Raw genomic sequence first — 22,702 nt, 5'->3', positions numbered from 1 at the left:
CAGTAAAACATCACCAAAGTCCAGCTGATAACAGCAAAGAAATCCAACTTCACTCAAAAACCCATACCACTGGTAAAATATCCTTTATCGGCACGTTACATGTGTGCTACAAAACACAGAAAAGATGTTGGTGTAACAAAACCAGACATGGGCTGCCCAGAAGAGCGGCAGCTCCGGCAGCTCCAGCAGCTAAGCACACAGTTACCCAGCGACGAACACATCAGGCTAATGAGTCCCAAAAGGACAGCCGCAAATGCAGCATGACAGGGACAAAAAATGACACCTGTACAAAAGACAGAGGCTGTCACGGGAAAAAAAAACAAACCCAAAAACCAGCCAAAAAGCAAAGAGAGCAGAAAGATCTGTGGACCAGGCTAAATGCTGGTTAGAGGCAGCCTGAACCAAGTTAAGGAAGAGACAAAGACGCGGACACCAGGAGAAGAATTATTCCTCCAAGGCATCTGACGGTAAAAAGGAGAAAACTGTGGAAGTAGGTACAGATAAGGGGAAGAAAGATGTTTTGCCACCTCTGAAACAGAAGAGTTTGCATGAGGTTTTATCCAGCAGTCTCACACAACTGGCACTCCAGTTTTGAAACCCCATTGTTTTCTGTCCAGTTTCCTCCTAAGAAAGAATACTTAGTTGCTTTGTAAAAAATCTATATACAAAGCTTTAATAAATTTTACAAGAAAGCAACACTTTCATTAATTTCTTATAAACTTCATAGCAGCATTCAGTAGAATACATTAAACGCACAAGGAACAACCTACAAAACTGGTTTTATTCTCAGGGTTGAGCTTGATCATGCCTAATCTACTAACTAACGAGAAGGTCTTCTTGACTTTGTAAATAATGACAGTCTTGAGCAATGATGATTGCCTCCAGGTAGAAGAGCTTCCAATCAGTTGATCTTTGTTGCACCTACCCCATAATTTTAGATTCAGAATTGATTAAATTTTCCGAAAAAGCCAGTCATCTCACCGCTGTGAAGCATGTACTCTCCAGCAAACAGCAGAACATTTCTAGTCAGAAGCCAGCACTGCTCAGCCTACTCAAGGTCATCCAGATAGTTTTTGGTAAATTTGGCCATAGGACGTCCTTCCTTATTGCTAAGGATGGAAAAATGGAGCAAGCTTTTCCTAGACACAGACTGTTATTAAAAGTTACTCAAATAAGTTCCCCTGTTTCCCAGAAATATTTTCACTGTCCTTTCAAAGTTTATAGGGAAATAAAAAACTACCCAAAAAGTTCAGCCCTTGAACACTGTCAGCAGCAGGGACATTACAGCTAACACTCCAGGCCCCTCATCGCAGCGATGCTGCTGGCCATTCTGCGGGGCATACTTTTTGCAGCTTGACGGTAGTCCTCTGGCTTTGCTTTCAACAGAGTTACAATATTTTGCAGTGTTCTTGATGGCTGAAGGCCAAGGGCATCCATCACATTTATTAGATAATCTGTAAGATTAAAGATAAACATGTATTTAAACAGGTAACAGACACTGTGCAAATAAATGAAAGTTATCCTTCGCTCTTCACGGCAGCTAGAATCCTGTCACCGGTAGCTCAAAACCACACAGCAGCGTGTTTGGAATCGAACTGTACTGACAGGTGTATATTTTTAGTATTTTTGTCTTCCTGTACACTAGATCAGACAACCGTCTGTTTTGTTCAGAGGACTCAGACACATTCTGCCACGTTTCAGTATCTGCACACAACACCCTCAGGGTGGTCAGTCACCAAGGTCACAGACAAAGGATCATAATCACATTTTCAAAGGCAAAGAGCTTGCAACAAAGCTGGGAAGTTCTGCAGAGGCAAGTGGCTGTCAAGCAGGAGGGAGTTCCAGCTCACTGATTCGAAGTCAGTTGGGAATTAAGGATGGCAGGGAGGAATGCCAAGCAACTAGCCTCTAATCTACTGGTTTGTTTTTAAGCAGTGCCAAAAAAAAAGTATTAAAAAAATCCAGGCTGAGTTCACTGGCATCCAAGCACACTTTCTGGTGAGCTGAGGAGACACCATCTACCCTTATTTTTTAGCTTGGCCATGGGGAAGGATCCACAATTTAGAGCAGGAAAAGAACTAACTGGTGTCTACAATAGCCGTAGTGGTCTCTTGGCAACACTTTCATCAGCTTCGGATAAGAAAAATCCATCTCCTTCATATCCTGCAGAAACGCCTTCCCCAACACCTCCCTCAGTCACTCTGAATGGCATGGGAGAAGGCAGAGATGAACATATGCCAACTACCTCCTATTCTGCTGCTGAAAATTGCTCCATATTAAAAGTAATTTTAGTCACCTCGCACCTTCAGAGCAGCAGGACAGTAAGTCAGCCATGGCAGGGGAGCTGATCCTAAAGATTTTGTGAAAAAGGATGCTGGTCAAGTGCTCCACAATTACTTAGAAGTCCCTTAGCTGATCTCCCCTACCTCAGTTATCAAGTGGATGGAAGAAATCAACCAGCTGTCCCCTTTGTAATCCACTGGTGCGCTCCCCAACAGGCTTGGCACATGGCGTGTACCCTCTGTGCAGCATATACTGGCAGAACATGGCACTCTGATGAGAAGGGAAAGAGCAGTGCCATGCTTGGAAAGATTACATATAGATCTTTCTTGCTAAGACTCACTTGCAAGGGAATCTTCTCAGCTGAAAAGGACTTTGACTTCCACAGTCAGAAACACTGAGCAGTGAAGAAGCAGGAGCACCTACTGGAAAATCACCCCTCCCTCGAAGAGGGATCTGACAGAACGCTTTGCAAAAGAGAAGCTGTGAACCACTCCACCATGCTGGGCATCAGATCAACGCGCTCATGATTAAAGGAGAAACGCACACTGCAGTTTCTTCAAATCTAATGTAATGACAGAGCAGCCCACGTGTTATGGCAACAGTTCTTAGGGCGACGTGCGCATCGAGCTTACCGATGTCTGTGGCAAGCTGCTTTGTTGAATGCATGGTGAGCTCCGGTATTTGCAGGATGACTTCACAGTACGTTTGCATCGTAGCTCTGGCAATGGAGCCTAGCCAGTAGTCAGCCATGTTGTCCAGCTCAGGCAGTTCATCTCCTGGACAGAAAATTCTCGTTAGCTGTCAGCAGTCTCATTCAACTGCATTTGCTGGGTTTGTAACAAAATGTAATTCATAAATGGTTAACTTTTTTTTCAATGGGACATTAAGGTATTCAGGGTTTATCATCTGGTTTTGGAGTAAACAAAGCAGTTACATAGCCTCCCGGATACTATACAACATGGAAAGCTAGCTCACGACCCAAAACACTTTCCTCATTACTTCTCCAGGTAAGTAATTTCTGACAGGCTGACGGGCGATCAGACAGGGATCAGGGGCACTGCCTGGCACGTTCTATAGGATCATCTTCCAGGAGTAGTTTACAAACTACTGCAATGACAAGGACTCACAGGGGTTTTTTTCAAGCCCTGAAGGCATTCTGTGTTCATGACTGTTTTGAAAATTAATGAGCTATTGAACACGTAAATGCTTTAAGATGACAAAATAAGTAATGCAAAAACCTAAAGAGCGTATTCTCAGAAGGGTACAGGAAGACTATAAATACCAAGCTCTATGCTTCCTTGACTGTCAGTGGAAATAAACACCAAGAAGAGATTAACCACAGCAAACCACGGTGCGCTGCCAGCCTGCTGGGAAGCGTTAGCTACTGTTTTTAACTGCAGCACAATTAATGGCACAACAGGTAAGGACAGCCACCTGAATAAAGAATGTTAGCCAAAACTCAGCTGGCTGCAAGAAATTAAGGAACAACATGCAGAAAGAACTCTTTCATGTGTTCTGTGGAAAACATTTTGAAGAGGCACCTGGGCCATAGCTGTCCCAGACAGCAGCCACCCATAGCACCCACTGCAACTCCTTCAGAACTGGGGGTATAACCATTGTGGCTGGTATGTAATCACTAAGGACCCAAATGGAACTGGTAGTAGCGGTGGGACTCTACTAAATTTCAGCTGGTGTTAGTACAGGATGAAAAACAAATTTAAATTAAACAGTCAGCACTTCAGAATTGTGCCCCTACTGAGAAAGAACCTGACTATGGAGACTGGAACACGTGGTCCAACCCTTAAGAAAAGACCATTTCCAACGATGCAAAACCTGTCCAAAACAAGACAGATAGAAGACTAATTTCTGACCATGGGCTCCTAAACTTTGTAACAGATTGGCATAGGTCAGCATGTCACACAGGGTGTAACAGTACTTCTTCCTGGATTTACAGTGAAAAAAAGGTAGAGGAAAAGGTTGTTTACAAGTAAACAGCATTACTATCATGCTTAGAGAACAAATAATCTATCCCTGAAGAAAGGAGCTCAGGGGCTACTCTTTTCCTAGCAACAAATTAAGGGGCTATGGTTCTCAGCAAGGCCATGGAGGACTGCATATTTTACACCACAAGTGATTAGTGTAAAATTAAGTTTACAGGACATACTCTCCAGATTTCACTAGGGTCTGAAGCTGGAAAACTTCATACTAGGTTAGTTCCAGGCCGCAGTTGTTTCACGAATCCCAGTTTAGAACCATCTGGGGATTAGAATACACTGTATGATCACTGATGCACAGTCATTTTCTTCAGTAGACGGGGACATTACATGAGGGGGTCAGCCAACCTAACAACTCATAACTTCTAAACATGGTCACAAGCCTCCTCTTTGCCTGTTCCTTGCTGTGCGCTCCTGCTGGCTCTGTTGCATAGCAGACCTCTTAGGAAGTTGATTTAAATCACTTTGACCCATTTTTGAGAGAAACTAGGCCAGAAAAAGTGAATATTTTTCTGTGGGATTAATGAATAGAAACAGCCATACTGTGGAACCAGCACAAAGGAGAGTGCGGGAGTGCAAAGCTGGAGCAAGATGCCCCTTAAGCGAGCTGTTTGAGAGCCCAAGCCACTCCATAAACTGCACTCCAATGGACACGCTGACAAAGAGCAGAAGTCACAAAAGCTAACTTAAGAAGTCTTTCAGGCTGGTTCAACAGTTCCCTTCAAAGTCTGGGAACTGACCCAGGTACCTCCTGCTCACTCCCTGCACCTAAGATACTTAATACTGCTCCAACTCAGAAACAGTAATACTTCAGACCCTGCACCCCAAACCACAGTTTCAATGAACGTTAAACTTAAATAGACCCAGCCTCTGGTTTGAACAAACCCCAAAGAGTTTTACTCACTCCTGGTATTACTAAGAGATTCTTGGAAGAAACAGCATGAGTAGTCAATAGGAAATGGATCTCAAACAGCTTTGTTACCGTAACACATCACAGCCATGTGTCAAAATGTGACAGCTTTCCCCCAGACACTCTCAAGTCTTTGGTTTTATCCTACCTTGTTCTGGGGGGTAAGGCAGTTTTCCAGCATGTAATGCCAGTTCCAATGCAGAATCCTCTTGAGCAACAAATGGCTCAAGGTGGAGAGGAAGCGACATAATATATTGCCCAATCTAGAATAAAAGCACAAAGAGCTGAGTCACTGAACAAATGTGAAGCAAGTACTTCACTAGAGAAAAAAGAGTCAACTACAGTAATCCACACCCGAAAGCAGAAAGCTGAGCTTGACAGCAACCCACATTAGCTCAGAAACAAATTAGCTCTTGCTCATCATTACACTTAGTACAAGAAATGATTTTTCACAAGGTCAGAGAACCAGTCATTGAAACAATCATGGTAAGAAAAACCTGCACAGAGAATTTGCTACAAAGCAAATCTTTGATCTCTGGAATGTTCCTGCCAATTTGTTTTCTAGAACAGAATCTAAGAGACTGAACCAAGCAAAACCACTGAAGAAGAAACACATATTCAAGTGACAATATAATAATGAACTACAGAAACATCTCTCTCCCAAAAAGGGACCACACTCCCAAATTCACACACACATAAGCTACGTAACTTCAGGCATACAACAAATACTACTTTGTTTATAAATTATTATCTGCGCTACAGAGACTAGTCCTAGGCACAGATACAGTTCAGAGTACCCTGCCTCCCCGTTATGAGGCATGCTTGTTACTAGCTTTTTCCTGAGCTCACATCACGTGCCTTTTCTTCTACACAGCATATGCCACATCAGTTTGTTTCTAAACTCTACTTTAGCTTTTTTAGTTTTCAATTTTACTGCACAATGCAGCAGTGTTATTTGAAGACTACCCAAGAGAAAGCCTTGGTTCAGTCTTGGCCCACCTATCACTCAACAGCAGGATAAAGGGTAGATCTGAAAAGATGTCAAAACCCAAATGCTTTGTATCTGAAATTTTATGAAGTTCCTCTTTGCCTTTGGACATGCAGAAAATCCCTTTGATTCCTTACAGCATCAAGTAACAACCATATACATCTCAGTTTTAACTTTCAGTTAAAGTGGCAGGTGAGCAGATACAGCCTCTTACCAACCATGCATGTCTTCCTTAGTGAACTGTGTTAATCAGAAAGCTACTTAGAATTCAGTAGAAACCTTCCCTTGAATTTTTACCTTATACACCGCCCGTGAGCTTTCTAAACATCATAAAAGCCTCTCAGATAGCTAAATTCAAACTACCCATAATAAAACTGTCCCACAAGTTGACTGACTATCCATTTCTATACATTTCTTTTTTTTTTCAGAAGCACAGTATAACAGTTTGTAGGCCATAAGCCAGAAGAAAATACAATAGCAAAAGCTTTTGGTTGCAGCCTGTCCTTGAAAAATCTGCTCCCTGTGTGATGCACAGAATGACAGTAACATAAAAAAACTTGCTTATCAAATTATACTTTGTATTCAGATTAATAATAGCCGCTAACATTAATATCTGAACTGCAAATTTGGCAGTGGCTTGAAACGCCAACCAGGAGAATGGGAAAGCAATGTGAACACTGTTCAGCAGCACCGAACTGAGGAGTGCCTAGTCAGAAGGAATGAACAGCTCACTTTCCTTTTCCACTCAGACACCCCACTGCCAGAAAGGTTTCATTGTTATTCCATCAGAAAGAGAAACCAGGGAGTCACATGGGGATTAGAAGGGTAAAAGCTCAATCTGACTTCGTAGTATGATTAAATCACTCCAATACACATTGCAGGAACTCCTCTGCTACATGAGCTGCGTTATGAATATACATTCAGTATTCCCCAGCTGGCATTCCCCGCCCCATTGCAGGAGTTAACACTGTACACAGGGCAGTTCAGCAGAGAAGAACCATTCCTTGTGCTCCCAATGTTCTTTTGCTGTTCCAGACCTTGACAAGGATTTTATATAAAAGCTACAAAGAATGGCACAACTCATATGATAATGGCTGAACCAGCAAGAGCATCGATCACCATCCTATAAAATTTTAACTAATACTATGATTTTACAAGAAATTGGGGAAACTCAGAGATTGCCCCAGCACTGGGCTTTCAGTAACTATCCCTGCAAGCTCTTACATTGCTGATATATTCCAGAGGAGTCAAGCTGAAGTTTGGCAGGTCATCTGTCAGGGTCTCACCAATGCCACCAGAATTCCAGCTCTGTAAGACAATAAGTGCAGAATGAATCTATGACTTTCTGGAGCATGAAGTCTATCGGTACTCTAGGAAGGGGTCACTCAGCAACATGAACTGTGACTACCCACAGACTTCCAGAAAGCAGAACACAGATGGTGCGGCAACTGCTTCCCTCATCCTCCCTCAGGCCCAAAACATACACACCCTTTCCACACAGCTTCCTGTGGGAAATACATGCTCACACAGGTTAGAAAAGCAGCATCTCAAACACCAGAGCTTGCAAACACAGCTGCCTCTTGTGAATGCTGTGGATGAAAGGAGGTAAACTTTTCTACTGACTGTAGCTCATGGAAGAAACATGATACCAGAGGGAAACATCCTGAAAAGGAGAAAGGTAAGCAACATGGAGCGGTGCTCCACCCTAAGGTATCCCACAGGTAAACGTTGCAGTTCAGATCAGATCAAAGTACCTATTACTCACCTCCATCTTCGAAACAAGTAAAAGTTGTTGTTTGATGCGAAGAAAAACAGAATCAAAAGCCAAGTGGTGCGCCAGCTGGTTGAGGCGGCTTAAGGCAGATCGCGATGAAGACAACAGGTTGTGGTTACTTGTACCTTTTTCCTAACACACACACAGAGATGGAAAAATGTTTACATACAGAAGTCATGAAACTGACCACAGAGAAGCTGTGTTAACATTCTTAAAGAAGTCTTTATTAGGCAATCAAGAGCTTTCCTCTGCAATGGCACAGCTTGTTTCCTTATTCTAACCATTTATTCAAGACAGAAACTGCACACTACTCCCCGAAATGTGGAACAAAGAATAGCATCACATTCCAGCCATGCCAGGCACCAGTGTAGGCTAGATACTGAGACACTTGCAGAGATGGCAAACTGCCTTTTATGCAAAGGGGTCAATCAACCGATTCCCTGCATGGAATCAAGCAAAAGTTTTACATGAAGAGTACCTATGGAACTTGACTATTCAGCTAAGGTTTTAAAGTCAAACATAGAACACTGAAGGCAGAGCTGCCCAATTTGCAAGTAAATTAAGTGCAAAAGAAATCAAAACATTTTGAGGAAGTAAAAGACTCATAACCTTGACTTCACTGCTACATGTGACCAACGATGGCAAACATAACTTTGATAAACGAGAAGATAACTAGTCATTCTACACTGTTCACAGACACATGCATGAATGAACTTGCAGAATTATATTTTGGAATGGATATGGCAGCAGAGCATAAGTGGCAAAGAAAGTCTTGAGAAGCCAGTACGCGGGCTCCAGCATTTGAGGTGGCTCCAATACAACCTTCCCAATGCTTTCTGTGACAAATTCTCCCTCACCTGAACTGGTAAGGGCACATTCACAAAACACAGCCAGATCTGGGGAGAGATAGAATGAGTCCAGACTTCCTCGGGTTGGACATTTCACCTCCCTACAGATCGGTGTCTCTGTGGAAGACTTGGAACACAGCCCATTAGAAGGCTGCAGCTCAGGATGAAAAGTAATCAGGCTGTAGGGGGAATCCAGCTCTCATCTACCAAATGCGGGCCCAACAGCGTCCTGTGATACAAGCAGGCTCTTCCAGGCACCAAAGCTACCTTTAGAGTGTAAAGCGTTTCCATAAGGCTGGCATACTCAGATGGATTCTCCTTCAAAAGATAATTATATTCCTGCCAGGGATTCTTTAAGGAGCTCTTCTTTTCTGCAGAACTGGTATCCTGAAAGCCAGAAAAACTACAAGGGCTGTAGGAGTCCGAGAGATACTTCCCAGCAGTTGAGAAAATCCTGAAAACAAGTACACAGAAGTCACCAGCAAAATCCTCTGAAATCAGCACTGTTGTTCTCATGTTGGTCCAACGACCAACACTACCTTTCACTACTTCAAAGAAGAGTATTTGTTGGTGGCAGACACTAGTTACAGCCAACTCTCACATCTACTGCGCAACTCAAAACCTGCAAAAATATTGAGCTGAAACAGAGAGGACTGCACTCTCAGAATGTCTAGCAAATGGAAGACACCCAGTCTCTGGTGCACTGCAGGCCACTGGGTCCTATACAAAGCACAGGCACTCGAGTCAGACTAACGTACAAGAGGCTAAACAATGCGCTGCCTACAAGCAACAAATGATCCATGTGCTGCCTGGGCTTGACACTCCTCAGATTACAAGGAATTGATCAGTTAAGGCACATCGAGATTCACTTCAGCAAATGATTCATGCCACATCTCACAAGGGGGTTGAGAATCTTGCCAGTTTGATCTGGTGGAAAAGACCCCAGTCTGGCAGTTCCTTTGATGGCCAGCTAGGTATCCAAGAAAAAGGATTTCTGTGACTGTCTCAGGCCACACAACCGAGTGGAAGTCTGTGACCCATCTCTGACATTTCAAAAGATGGGGAGGGGAAGTGGGGGAAATCACAGTGGCTCTGCTTTTCGTCCTTGGTCTACACAAGGAAAGCACCTTGGAGGTTGTTTTCTTTCAACTTCATACCTATGCTGACAGCTCATGACTTAAGTTCAGCAATGCTTACCTGTTGGCCAGTTGCTGCTCAAAGTCTCCACACTGATGAAGGAGCTCACCACAAGTAGTAATTATCCTGGAAAAGGACAAGACAAAAACACGTTGTGAGATTTGAGGCAGGTAATGCCAGACACCCCCCTAGACAACCCACTGCAAACACATGTCAAATAATTATAAAATGCAGTAACCAAACAGGACACACATCTGTCAAAAGTTATTTTGGCTATTAACTCTGCATCCATTTGATGACATACTGCATCTTTGCCCAACAGCCTCATCCATATGCTACTTCTTGGTGTCATGGCTAAGGCCAGCTCAGTGTCAGTGGGAAAAATTCTAAGAGCTGCTGATATTTCAAGTGATACGACATGCAGCCTTGCTCCAGACAGGGTGGGGAGCCTCACAGCACTTACTGTGCCAGCAGCAACCTGAAACCCAGTCACTAACACTAACGTTCACTGCATAGCACTGCAGCTATGTGAGCATAGGCCTGCATTCTGCACTAAGAACTTGTGTAAACTGACCCCAAGTAATTCCCTTTCAACTTTGATACAAAAATCAGTTCTGAGCCTGGCAAAAAATAACCAAAACAAACCCCTTTTACCGAACAGAGTTTTGGAACGCAGTCCAGTCCTCCTGGAAAAGGGAATCTGATAAAACATCATCCAGTTTACATTTCTTTCGTATAGACTGCAATGTATTTGTGAAGTCAGATGTATACCTGTAATAAGAAACAGAGGAGAGATCAGCACCAGCATAAGAGAATAGGCTGGAGAGCAAAATAACTGCATGGCCTGCACTTGCTCATTCAGTCCTCTACAAGGGCCAAGTAAGAACCAGAAATATTAAAAGGAGTTCAGAAGAGACACTGTTGTCCAGTCCAAACACATGAACGTGAAGAACTGATCAGCCACAGCCCAGTCAAGGCACATTAGAAGACAGAGAGAAACTCAGGGTAACAGATACTGTGCGGCTACTTCAGTTTGCTGCATATGGGTTACCAAGAACTCTCCACTCATATGAGAGGGTGTAAGGCATTTGTGTTACCACTACACTAATCACATTTCCTAGGAAAGACCAGAAAAAGTTTATAAGGCTACTGCTACTCCAACATCACTTGGCCCTTAGTCCAGGAACACAATGACAACAATCTCATGAATTTGTTTTCTCAGCTACTCCCCAGATGAGAACATGGATAAAAAGGAGAACATTTTGTTTTCCACACACCCCATTTTTTAAAAAAAAGAAAGCCCATAAGCTGGAGGCATGCACACGGCTATGTAATTGCCTATAAAGAAGGTGAGATCAGAGAAGTGTGCTTTCCTCTTCCCCACAGGGCAGCAAGGTAACAGCTTGATTTATACACTGTGAGCAGCTTTTTCAGTATCAGGAAAAAACACTGAAGTAATCAGTACTGGAATACTATCTAAGTGGGCTGTTAGTGATATTTTAAGACAAGAACTTACAGTGAACCTCACTCACTAGAGTATCTCACACTTACAAGCAGATCGTGAATGTGAGGTCACTTGCCCCACTGAGACCTACTTTCACCAGCCTAATTTGCCTTTGATTTATTCTGTTTTGGGAAACGTTTTCCCCTCCAAAAATATTTATTAAAAATGAAAATTCAGCCCAATCAGAATAGAAAACAGCTGAGAAAAGTCTTCAATTTAGCCACAAAAAGCCTGTATTTTTCCCCTAAGAAACAGTCACTGCCTGAATGAAGTGGTAGGAGGGGATATCAGATGATTCACATTACTATCATGGATACTTTCCGCTCTCAGCCATTTTTCATAAACTACAAAGTCCTCGGCCACAAACTGAATCCTTGCTACACCCTTGGAATAAATGCAGCAGTGTAACTAAAAGCACCTTACTTTGCAAAGAGAGCTTTCAGGGCCTTAAGGAGCCCACACACTCCCAGTCCATCAGTGAGTTTGATGCAGTTGTCGATGGCTCCAGAAGCCAGCATGAAGAGTTTGCTGACTGAATGGTTCAGTTCCTGGACACAGTCAATTACTTCCCAATGCTCCTAAAAAGCAACAGAATTGAGCTTGACACTTCTTTCAGAGTGTCCAGGCACTGAAGACATCTTGGGTAACATACTGTTCTCTCAGTATCCTCCAGTCTCGTGAAACACTGAAGGGAGAACACCGGTTGCTTCCACCCTCCTACAGTGACTGTTAATAAAAGTCAGGCTACCAAATCCCACATTTACCAGGTCTTCAAGGAAAAACAGTTATGCCAACAACAGAATTTTCTACAAAAAGGACTTTCCTCCCCCAGATTCTGTTCTTAATAAATTCTATTGAACCTGAAGGAGGGTCTTGGTTAATAGTAATATTTTGGTAAAGTCTTTCTCTAGCAGATCCACGCAGTGCCGGTTACTGCGTGAAGGAGAACAAAACAGTTACCTCCAACCTGACAGTGCTGCTGAAATTAACTTTATTTCTTAAACAAAACTTACTTAACATTAAAAAATATACTGCAAACAGGAAACACTACCAAAAAATTAGGGTGGGAAAGACAGCAATAATTATGACGAAGACCCTTGTATTTACTAGAAGCTTCAAGCCCCTCCCTGCATAGTTGAACAAAGACTGCTACATTACCAAGGGCACTGCACTGATCTGAATGAGAAGGTTTTCTTCTTCCAGGTCTCCATACTCAAGTTGATAGGGCTTGTATGGACCATACACTGTTTCCACCAGTTCCATCACTTTTACCAGGTTCTGCTCCTCTACAAAGAATCAGATGTTTAGTCTATAAATAGACAAACATGCTACTAAAAACCTTGTTTCAAGCAATGTGCAGGAGCTCTTCAATTAGAGCATGCTGCCTACGCAGGCTTGGAATGTTACCCAACAACTTTAAGTTTCAACTGCACAGATTTTATTTTATTTTTATTTTAAAATGAGGTTATTATCTCTACCTGCTTCCTAAAACCAAGATGTTCTGCCTCAACAAATGTGTCAAGAAAATTATCACTCACTGCTCCAGAACAGCCTGGTGACAAAAATCTATTAATCACTCCAACCTACAGTAGAAGGAAAGTATTGAAATGATTTGAGAAGTGAAACACATTACTCCCACAACTTAAAACACAGGCAATCCTCATTTATCAGAAAGCCTGGTTCATACTTAAAATAATTAACACTAACTCAATTCACTCAGCATTGCTGAACATACTGCTTCATGGTGTTCAACAACCAGAGCTGAACATGAACCATGAACTTAGCATTTCAGTGCCTTCTGTTGAGCAGGGAGCTGCAAACCCAAACAAAAACCAGGTCCAAATGATTATTTCTTGCATCAGAAATGGACACCAGCTGTTACCGTGGTACTTTGCCAAACTCACACTAGCAGTAAACCATAATTACCTTGAGTCCTGGATACAAGAAAAAAACTTCTACGCCCTAAGGACAGACAAGCAATAGAGCAGGTTGTCCAAAGCCTCCATGCTCGGACGTTTTCAAGATCGCACTGGACAATACTCCAAGTAACACGGTCTGACCTCATAGCGGATGTTGCTTGGAGCAGAAAGTTGGACTAGATCATCACCCAAGGTCCCTTCCAACCTGAATTATCCTATGAATCATAACTGAACCCTCCCCTCACATACAAATATGTAGGAACTGGTTTGACTCTGCTCTGCTAAGTCACCTGACTTTTCCATTCTTGAGATATTTCTCTTCCCAAGCATCTTACCCCCCAGCAAAAGAGATGGAAATAAAGTTGTTTGTTTTTTTTTTTTTAAACTCGCTCAGGTAACAGTTCAGCATCTGTCTTCCTATTCCATTATCTTCTAGAATTTGACATGATTTTCCAAGTCCTTTTTAATAATTTCCCATTACAAACCACAAATTAAGCTAAGCCAAGGACAGAAAATGACTGACGAGTACACAATCACAAAGACAACGAAACCAGACACAGTGACAGTCATACTCCCTGAAATTGCCCAGTAATCATAATTTACATGATCAAGTAAAAATCTGGGTTTAAATAGCTCAAGACAATGTTACAAGGAATCAAACACAGGAAACACAGCATTAGGAATGCTCCATTAGCTTATTTTAGGATTTTCCCATACCCCGTCTTTGAAGGGGCCCTGCCAGATTAGTAAAGAACTATAAATAGCCAACAGTTCAAGCCAGGCACAAACCTGTGTAAACACAGCACCTCACTGCTTTGTGGTTTGTGGGAATTATCCAAGTCATGACCAAAATGAGAAAACAAACATCACAGAATAAGGAAAGCATGGGTTAGACTTTGAATCAAACACCAAGGATGCTGCTAGGCAATAAACTACCAACGGTTCAGAGATTATATCTGGCCCTGCAGTTTCACTTAATTAAAACATAAGGCAGTAGCAACAGAAAAACTACAAAATAAAATTTAATCCCTCTTAGACAGAAGAAATAGTAATGCTTGTAAAAGGGTAAGTACTAAATACTATTTATCTTAGACAGCAAGCATGCTCAGAACAGGTCTGCTTCAGTAAAGTCATCCAGGATCGTACCATATCTTTGGTGTAAGATATATACATATATACACACACCAAGGTACAAATGCCACATACCTGGTCAACACTGTAGAAGAGGTAAGCCCTCCCTCCATGTAAAACTAAACAAAATCCAACCATAGAACTTTACAAAGGAGTTGACAGAACAGAATGACAATATTCAGGGCAAGAGCCTTACTCAGGTTTGGCAGCATTGCTGCTTCCAGCCCTTTCGCGAAGTGGATGGTGGCATCATAGAGCTCCAGCAGCTTATTCAGCTTGGGTTCTTGGCCTGTTCTCTCCATGGCAGTGTTGAGGCAGACAGGGATGGAAGGCACCAACGCTCCCAGAGTTTGAATCAACAATACAGTCACAATTTCATGGGGGTTCTTGAAAACCTGTAGCAGCAGAAAAACTACTAGCTAAAGCACATTATTTCAGAGAGCAGAGCAGCAGACAGCTTTCAGTGAGCCCCACAAGGTACAAACCACATGTCACTGTCTCATTAGGGACAATCACAGACTGTCCCACTCCAAACTGAGCAGGACCTGTCTGTCCAGGGGCTGATACCTTCTTCAGCCCTCCTGAACAAGTGCTGCTGCTTGGCTGGCAGCAGCAGCCTTCATGCAAGCGGCACCGCTTCCCAGGAGCAATCATGCCCACTGTAGTCTCCCTTATGCCCCGGCCACAGAGACCTGCGGCTCCTGAAACAGAGGGGAAAAAAGGCAGAACAGACAGGTTTGCAAATGCTGTCAGCAGAGAGGCAGGCTGCCATAACCAGGGAATAAATAGTTGGGAGAGAAAGCAGCAGCAGCCTGGCCTGGACTTTTTCACACTCAATTACCTATTGGTGAAAGACAGTAATACACAGATCAAGAAGATGACATTTTGTGCACTAACAGATCACAGAGTCCTCAGATGACATGAGCTCCCAAGCAAAAGGGAACAAAAGCAAATTTGAAAAACCTCACAAGGGGTAAAAAAACCAAAAGAGGTCTGCTAAGACTGCAAGAACCTCACCAACCTAGCACACGGGACAGCCTCATTACAAAAGTCTGAGTCAATACATATTTACCACTGAAACTGTACTTTGAATAAAGCAACCAAGAAATGAGAAGACAGGTATAGGTCAAAACCAGAATTCAGCAGAACACAGGCACTACAGTATTTTGAAAAACCACTTGGCATTTGAAGGGCATTTGAAAACAGAGCACTCAGTTTACACAGGTGTGTTGGGAAAAAACACATATCAGTAAAATATCAAGAAACAGTACTGTATCATGAGCCAAATTACTAGTCAGATAGGCAGAAATCAGTACTGGAAAGGCTAGAACAACTGTAATCAGCTGAGAAGTTTTATTTACACGCACCACCCTCAATTCCACTAGCATAAAATGCATTACAGCCTTTTAGTGTGACTTTTCAGCTGTTCTCACTCATTTGCTTTGAGAACTGGGATCACCACAAAAAAAGGTTGAAGGGTTCTTCAGAAAGCAGAAGCAACACAAGAGATTGAGTGACACGAGCTTTGCCCCATGTGCCATTTGTCTCTCATAATCCCCAGTTCAAAGAACATCTGCCAAAATGTAAGCTGACATCTGACCTGTAATTCACATCGAACCATTAGGCAGAAAAAATACAATTCAAGAAAACATTGAGCTCCTTTGCAGTACAGGCCTAGCACTTGCACCAGCCTTCGTAACAGGAAGATAAGAATCTTTTACCCTTCATGGATGAAAAACTCTTCCAGCCTCAACAATGTAAACTCATTTCTTCATTTCACTACAGGACAATAACTTTGGATCCTACATTATTCTTGGCAGGAAAAGCAAGTACACAGACCCAAAAGATGATAGCAGAAGCCCTCAGATTTCTTGCACAGAGTGACATGAATCAGTCCAACATGACCTTGAGGGCTTCCTCCAGGCCAAGTGACAAAGTAATTCAGGCATTTCAAATGTCTTGCAACAGAACAAATTTGCAACACCAACAAATTAGTTTTAACTTAAGATACAGATGAAAGTGATAGAGCAGCTTTAATGTCAATAACATAGCAACCTTGCTGTTGGTAGAACACCAGAAATCAAATCTTCTCTGCAAGAGCTGGACAACAAGCAGAAAGTATGTTCCAACTCCTGTCTTGCATTAAGGCACAGCGTATAACTCAAAGAGTGAGCACCGATGAACTATTCTGTGGTTTATAAGACTTAAGAGCACACGCTCAATCTCATCCTCTCCCATAACTGCACCAATATTAAACAGCTACTGCACCTGTGTTGCCCACTGAAGTTGTGAGTGCCAGGTCCCAAGAAGTGTGTCATACAGTTCAGTCAACTGGCGATTTAAGCTTAAGTCACTTTGGCAGAGATCCTGCCACACTGCCACCAGCTGCACCTGCAGGAGTAATGAGAACCATTCTAAGAGGTGAACTGACAGCCCACAGATCTAGCTTTTGTTATTTCAAACCAAGAACTTCCCATGGAAAGCACCTTTGCTAAACTGCAATGCCCACCCTCGCTCCTCTCTCCAGATTTCAGCATAACATTTTGCTATAATTCAGCACCACTGAAGGAAAAGATTTTCAGCATGAAGCTAGAGGCTTCTTAGTTGATTCAAAGATTTAATTAACATTGGTATTTTACTCATAAAATGAGACTGTAACTGATACCCCCACATAATAGTTGAAATACTTGGCAAGCCCCAGCCTTGAACTTAATCCTCAAAAGTCACAGTCCTGAAAGAAATTTGAGGATCAGGTTATGGCTACAGAACTGTCTGGAATTCCAACTTTTAATCTTACCTGAAAAGAGTTTACAGAAGTCTGCAGCTGGCAAGTTGCAGCAATAAAGTTATTAATGACATAGCACATCCAAGCAAAGCAAACCAAAACTATAAGGCACAGAGAAATCAAGCAGAACCACATATCCTATGTCTACCATAGGAAGGCACACAAAGTGCTGAATGGAGAATTACTCTTGAAACATGGGGAGTAACCAAAGCTGTTAAGAGCCAGCTGAGAAGTCAAGAGAATGAAACATGGAAAAGAACACGTTCCATCCTCCTTCAAACAGGAAGGTACAATACGTGAAGTAGCAGCTCCCCCTGCAGCCCAAGACAAGCAAGAATGTAAATTTGCATTTTATTCCTCCATATTAAAATATCGAGATACTTACCTTGTGACATTTATAATAATAAGCAAGAAGCTGGGGCATCCGATCAATTTCAGTGAAGACTTTAACAAACGTTTTTGCCTGATCTAAACAAAACAAAGTAACAGGCAGTTAACAGTCAGTCTCAAAGCTCTCAGAGCTGACCAAGAGAACTCTTCTTCCAAGGAGTACGCGCAACAGCCTGTACAGAAAGACACAATTACACCTTTTGTTTGCTTGCCTACTCAAGTAAGAGCGGAACTGCCTAAAACACATGCTAAAACAAGAACAGGTAGCAGACATGAGGAATTAATTTAACTTAAGTTTAACTTCTTAATCAGCAAATGTATCTAGTATTACAGACAAAATCAAAGCATCTCCTAGAAGGAAATCATTATTTTCCCAGAAACAAGCCACTGCCTACAAAACTAGAACATATGTCACAAAGTCCTCAGCTTTGCTTTCACCACTGCTCGAACTGATACCTAAGCTAGCTGCCTTGAGACTGACTAATGGCACAGTTAGCTCTTACACAAAGCTTTGAAATCCAAGCTCCTCAAAAGCCTGTTGTGTACTGTAAGGCAGATGACTACAGTTCTGTCCACAAATATATCTGGGGTCAGAGAAATTAGTAATGAGACCTGGTTTTTCAAACAGGACCTGGAACACAGAGAAACTAGAACACTAAGTAACCTGAAGTACTCTTCATCTGTGGAGGTCACTGAATACAGGCTGTCTGGGGATATGTTTACAGACTTGTATTACAGTTGTAGGAGCTAGACTTCAGGAAAAAAAACCATGACTCCACAGAAAACAGAAAACCCTCTTCAACAGGAAAAAAAGCTTGTGTCTCCACACGCCCAGATCAGATTTTGGAAGAGAATGCAACAGTGCTTGAAGTGATTCCTTCTGAACAGTATGCCCAAATAAAGGACCTTATACCAGCAGACCTGCCACCAGCAGCTTTCTTGCACCCATATGTTTTCTTTGGTGGAGAAGAGAAAGAGGATATAAATATTCAATTTACTTTCATCCTAAGCAGAGAAAATATTCCAGAACATCATCCTCTGTCTTGCCTTGAATTTCTCTGTAAAGGGCAATGCACTGCAACAGCAGAAAAAAGGCATGGGACCTACTGTGAAGGTGATGAGCACAGACCAAGAAAGACAGGAAGCTGTGCAGAGAAGGAAAGCCAGAAGAACAGGAGATAGAACAGCGAGATCTGCACATGGGATTAAGCACATTTGTTAGAAGCACAGCACACAGAGTTTCCTCCCTCCTCCGTTCCCTCTGGCTGTCTGCAGCCATGCATTGCTATGCTTTGCCTTTACATAGACAAGAACTCCAGAGCGCTCTGCAGCAAAAGCACCACAGCCCAGATCCTCACTGGGACCTCTGGGTGCACACAGATGAAAGACAACAACCAGAACAAGTATTTCTCAGAAGTGCTGTGACAGTAGGAGAGGGAAGGAAGAACACAAAGAACAGTCCAAAAAGTCGAGTTTTCTAAAGAAGAGTTTATAAAACAGCCTTTACAAGGCAGTAAGGCTTCACAATGTTTCCAAACAAATCTTTTTTTTTGATTACAACACCAAGCTGTAACAGAAATGCCCAGCAGCACTGTGGTAACGCAAAACTAGAGGCCTTTTGCTTACTAGAATAGCACTTCCCACTTGGAGAGCATCTGTGGCATAACTTAACTATGACAAGCAGGGCAGCCCTGCCTCAGCATCTCCATTTCACCCATCTACATGGCCTAGAAGAGCAGCTCATATTCTCCTTAATTCCCACAGTGGCCACAGGTACACCAAACTGCAACAAAATTGAAGATGCACTGGATTGCAGGCATCTGCAGAGCACCTAACATTTCACAGCATCTGGCTCCTCCAGAAAAAGCACACAGCCCAGTGCTAGAAGCTTTCTGGACATCAACTGCCCACCAAAAAACATTTTACTTTTAAAAAGACAATAAACTCTGCAACGACAATAAATGAGTTACTGACCTACAGACTGGGAGTTAAAAGCAGCAACAATCTGAGGGCTAGCCATGGCCTCTAGTCGGTTCTTCAGGGCCTCAAGATGCACGCACTTCTCTGAGTAATCTGGTGTGTCCACAAGCATAGCCAGGCTGCTCTGCATACTTGTTAGTTTGGCCGAAATCACAGACACATCCTGTCACCAGGGAAAGGCAACCCCATTACCAAACATGACCTTAAAAAGCATTAATACCAGTTTCATAAAGACATTTTACAAACAGGTACATGTTTTAGAGTCACTTCAAAAACCTACATTTAAATGCAGTTTCCCTGGAAAGCTGAAGGCAGAAAGACCAATCACAAAGAATAATGTGGTATGTACCTGTGTTTTAAGAGTCTCTTCAATATCTGCACTTAATGTGCTCCATTTGTCTGCTTCCTGAAGAGACTCGGCAGCCAACTGCATTCTAGACTTCACTCGGTCAATCTCTACCAGGACCTGAAGAAAAAAAAAAAATAATGTTACCCATTCAAAGAAAAGATGACTGCTGTACATACTTACATTAAGGAGTTATTTTTAGCTTGGGTTTAAAAAAATGTGTGAAAAGATCATGCTGTTACAAGGAGGAATGAGCTGGCTGAAAGAGCTAGAGATGTTAAATCAACTTCCAAAGTCAGACAACAAAAAGTTAGTTTCACTTCTGGATATGCACTTCCAATACCCACTTTGTCTGAAAAATGCTATGCATCCCAGCTAACAAAAGGCAGAAATCTTGGCAGAAACCAGTGTCCTCAGTCAGGTAACAGCAGCTCTGTCTGAACTGAAACAGGATCAGCTGTTCCTCAGGAAATGCAGACTGCACTGCTCTGTTATGACATCCACTTTTCTACTTTCAGTGTTAAAACAAGTGGTCTTGTCTATCTTAGAGTTCACAAGGTTGTTTAATATGAACAACTCTGGGAACTTTAGAATTTCACAAGTTGCAGATAAACACTATGGCAGACAAGAACCCACCTGCATTGACTGAGCTGTATCTTCTTCAAATTTCTTTATATCTTCTTTAACAAGGATCATTTGCTCCTTCAGGAATGTTGCCTCCTGTTTCAAGACCTCCACTTCCCGGAGGACTCTGGGCATGTTCTGGAGAGCCTGATGGCTTGTTTCTGCAGAAACACCAAGCAGCACAATGAGGAGGGCCCGAGAGCCCTCACAGGAAAAAGGTTTTTTTTCAATAGTCTTGTATGATCTTCAATACTTGGGGGGAAAAAACCCACAAACGAAGCAAAACAATCAGGAAAACTTGAGATGTATCTTTAAAGTTTAAATATGCACTCTTTCATAGAATCGTTTCGGTTGGAAAAGACCTTCAAGATCAAGTCCAATCCTTAACCCAGCGCTGCCAAGCCACCACTAACCATGTCCCTAAGCGCCACACCTGCTTGTTGTTTGAACACCCCAGGGGCGGTGACTCCAGCACCCCCTGGGCAGCCTGTTCCAGGGCTGCACAACCCTTGCGGGGAAGGAATTTCTCCCAATATCCCATCTCAACCTCCCCCGGCAGGAGCAGCGGCTCCTCAGCACCCGGGCAGCCTGCCAGGCCGCGGCGGCTCCAGGCGCGGGCGGGCAGCACCGCAGCGGCAGCGGGGAGCCCCAGGCCCCACACCGGGCCCAGCCCCGCACGTTTACCAGCCAGCACAGCCCCCCCCGCCCGCCCCACCTTCCACGGCGTTGTTGACCTCCTGGATGAAGAGCTGCAACTTCATCACCAGGGTGGCGGCGTGCGCGTCCACCTTGCCGGGGGCTTCCTGCTGCACGGCCCGGAAGGCCGCGTTCACCCAGCTCTTCACCTCAAAGTCATCCGACAGGAACCTGGAGAAATCCATGGCTGCCGTCTCGCCTCAGGGCCCGGGGGACAGGCCGGCCGCGCCGCGCACCGGGAACCGCACCGCCGGGCCCCTGCCGGCCGCCGTACCGCGGGGCGGGCCCTGGCGGCGGTGGCGCGCCCTGGCGGTGGTGGCGCGCCCTGGCGGCGGTGGCGGGCCCGAGGCCGCGGACTCCCCCGGCGGCACCGGCGCCGAGGCCGGGAACGCGAGGCTCGGCGGGACTGCGGAGGGGAACGCGCGGGCGGGCCCCATGAGGCAGCCCCGCACCGGGCCAAGCGCCGGGGCCGGAGTGGGGGGCGGCCCCCCGGGCCCGCTACGGCAGGGCGGCCCGGCAGAGAGCACCGGCAGGCGGGGGGCTGGGCAGGGCTGCGCCGCCAGCGCGCCTCCTGCCCAGAACTGCCCCGTAACCCTGCGTGCAGCGGGTGTGCGCACAAAGCTCAGGTCAAGCTGACCCAGCCTCGCAAGTCGTCTGAACTGAGGCATGGAAGGACTGCTGACCAGGGGAGCCAGCCCTCGGAGACAAAGAACAGATAACGGTAAGAACACCGTTATCTAAACTATGCAGAAAGGAGCCTCCAAGAGAGAAAGTTATGACCGCAAAAGGAGGCAAGCTGATAAGGTGTTGCAACCCACAGAAAATTAGTGAAAAGTAGGACAATGGTAACTGTAGTAGTGGGAGATCACCACCTCCAACTCATCTAGCGCCCCCGAGAGAGGGCAAACCCCCACTTGGGGGGCACCGTGTCACTGGTACAACACACAAAAGTGCTATTTTGGCATGCACACTTATTTGCATTAGACACGAGAAACCTGTAACCAGTCCTGTGTGTGAACAAAAATGAGTATGTGCTGTACTCTGAATATGCAAGTACTCTATGTAACGTGTACCCTGGAGTAACCTGGTGTGCGTGCTAGGAGGAAAGATCCCCCATGTATGCAGTGCTGCAAGAAACCACTGTTGGCTCTCTAAATTATCATTTGGTTTGGACAGTTTTCACTAACAGAAATGCAGCGTGTTTCACAAAGCCCCACAGCCAGCGAGGTCCAGAAGCAGCTCTGGGCTCCCGCAGTCACGGAAGGTGTTCAGCTCGCATGCAAGAGGCGGCTGTGTGTGGGGGGCAGCAGACATGCCCAGAGTGCTGCAGAGCCTGATGGAAAGAACAACCGGTGCAAGACAAGCTGTGGGGCCTGGGGATGGATAAGCTGGT

At 44.0% G+C, this 22,702-nt stretch overlaps 1 protein-coding gene across 1 annotated transcript; it reads right to left on the bottom strand.

Annotated features, from left to right (window-relative positions):
* Positions 1–646: 646 nt before the first annotated feature.
* On the bottom strand, positions 647–21,593 carry COG7 (component of oligomeric golgi complex 7). The gene is made up of 17 exons (XM_056336820.1): positions 21,329–21,593; positions 20,626–20,774; positions 19,993–20,109; positions 19,638–19,806; positions 17,659–17,741; positions 16,757–16,879; positions 14,685–14,883; positions 12,597–12,724; positions 11,862–12,016; positions 10,589–10,705; positions 9,995–10,060; positions 9,065–9,251; positions 7,941–8,081; positions 7,400–7,483; positions 5,336–5,450; positions 2,916–3,059; positions 647–1,454 (listed from the first exon to the last, which is right to left on the bottom strand). Exons 1-17 carry the CDS (start codon positions 21,492–21,494, stop codon positions 1,288–1,290), a joined length of 2,310 nt encoding a protein of 769 aa, XP_056192795.1. The 5' UTR covers positions 21,495–21,593; the 3' UTR covers positions 647–1,287.
* Between the last annotated feature and the right edge of the window lie 1,109 nt (positions 21,594–22,702).

Source organism: Falco biarmicus, chromosome 4 (genome assembly GCF_023638135.1).
Source record: "Falco biarmicus isolate bFalBia1 chromosome 4, bFalBia1.pri, whole genome shotgun sequence".
Taxonomy (NCBI): Eukaryota; Metazoa; Chordata; class Aves; order Falconiformes; family Falconidae; genus Falco; species Falco biarmicus.
This window is presented reverse-complemented; position numbering and strand designations above follow the sequence as displayed.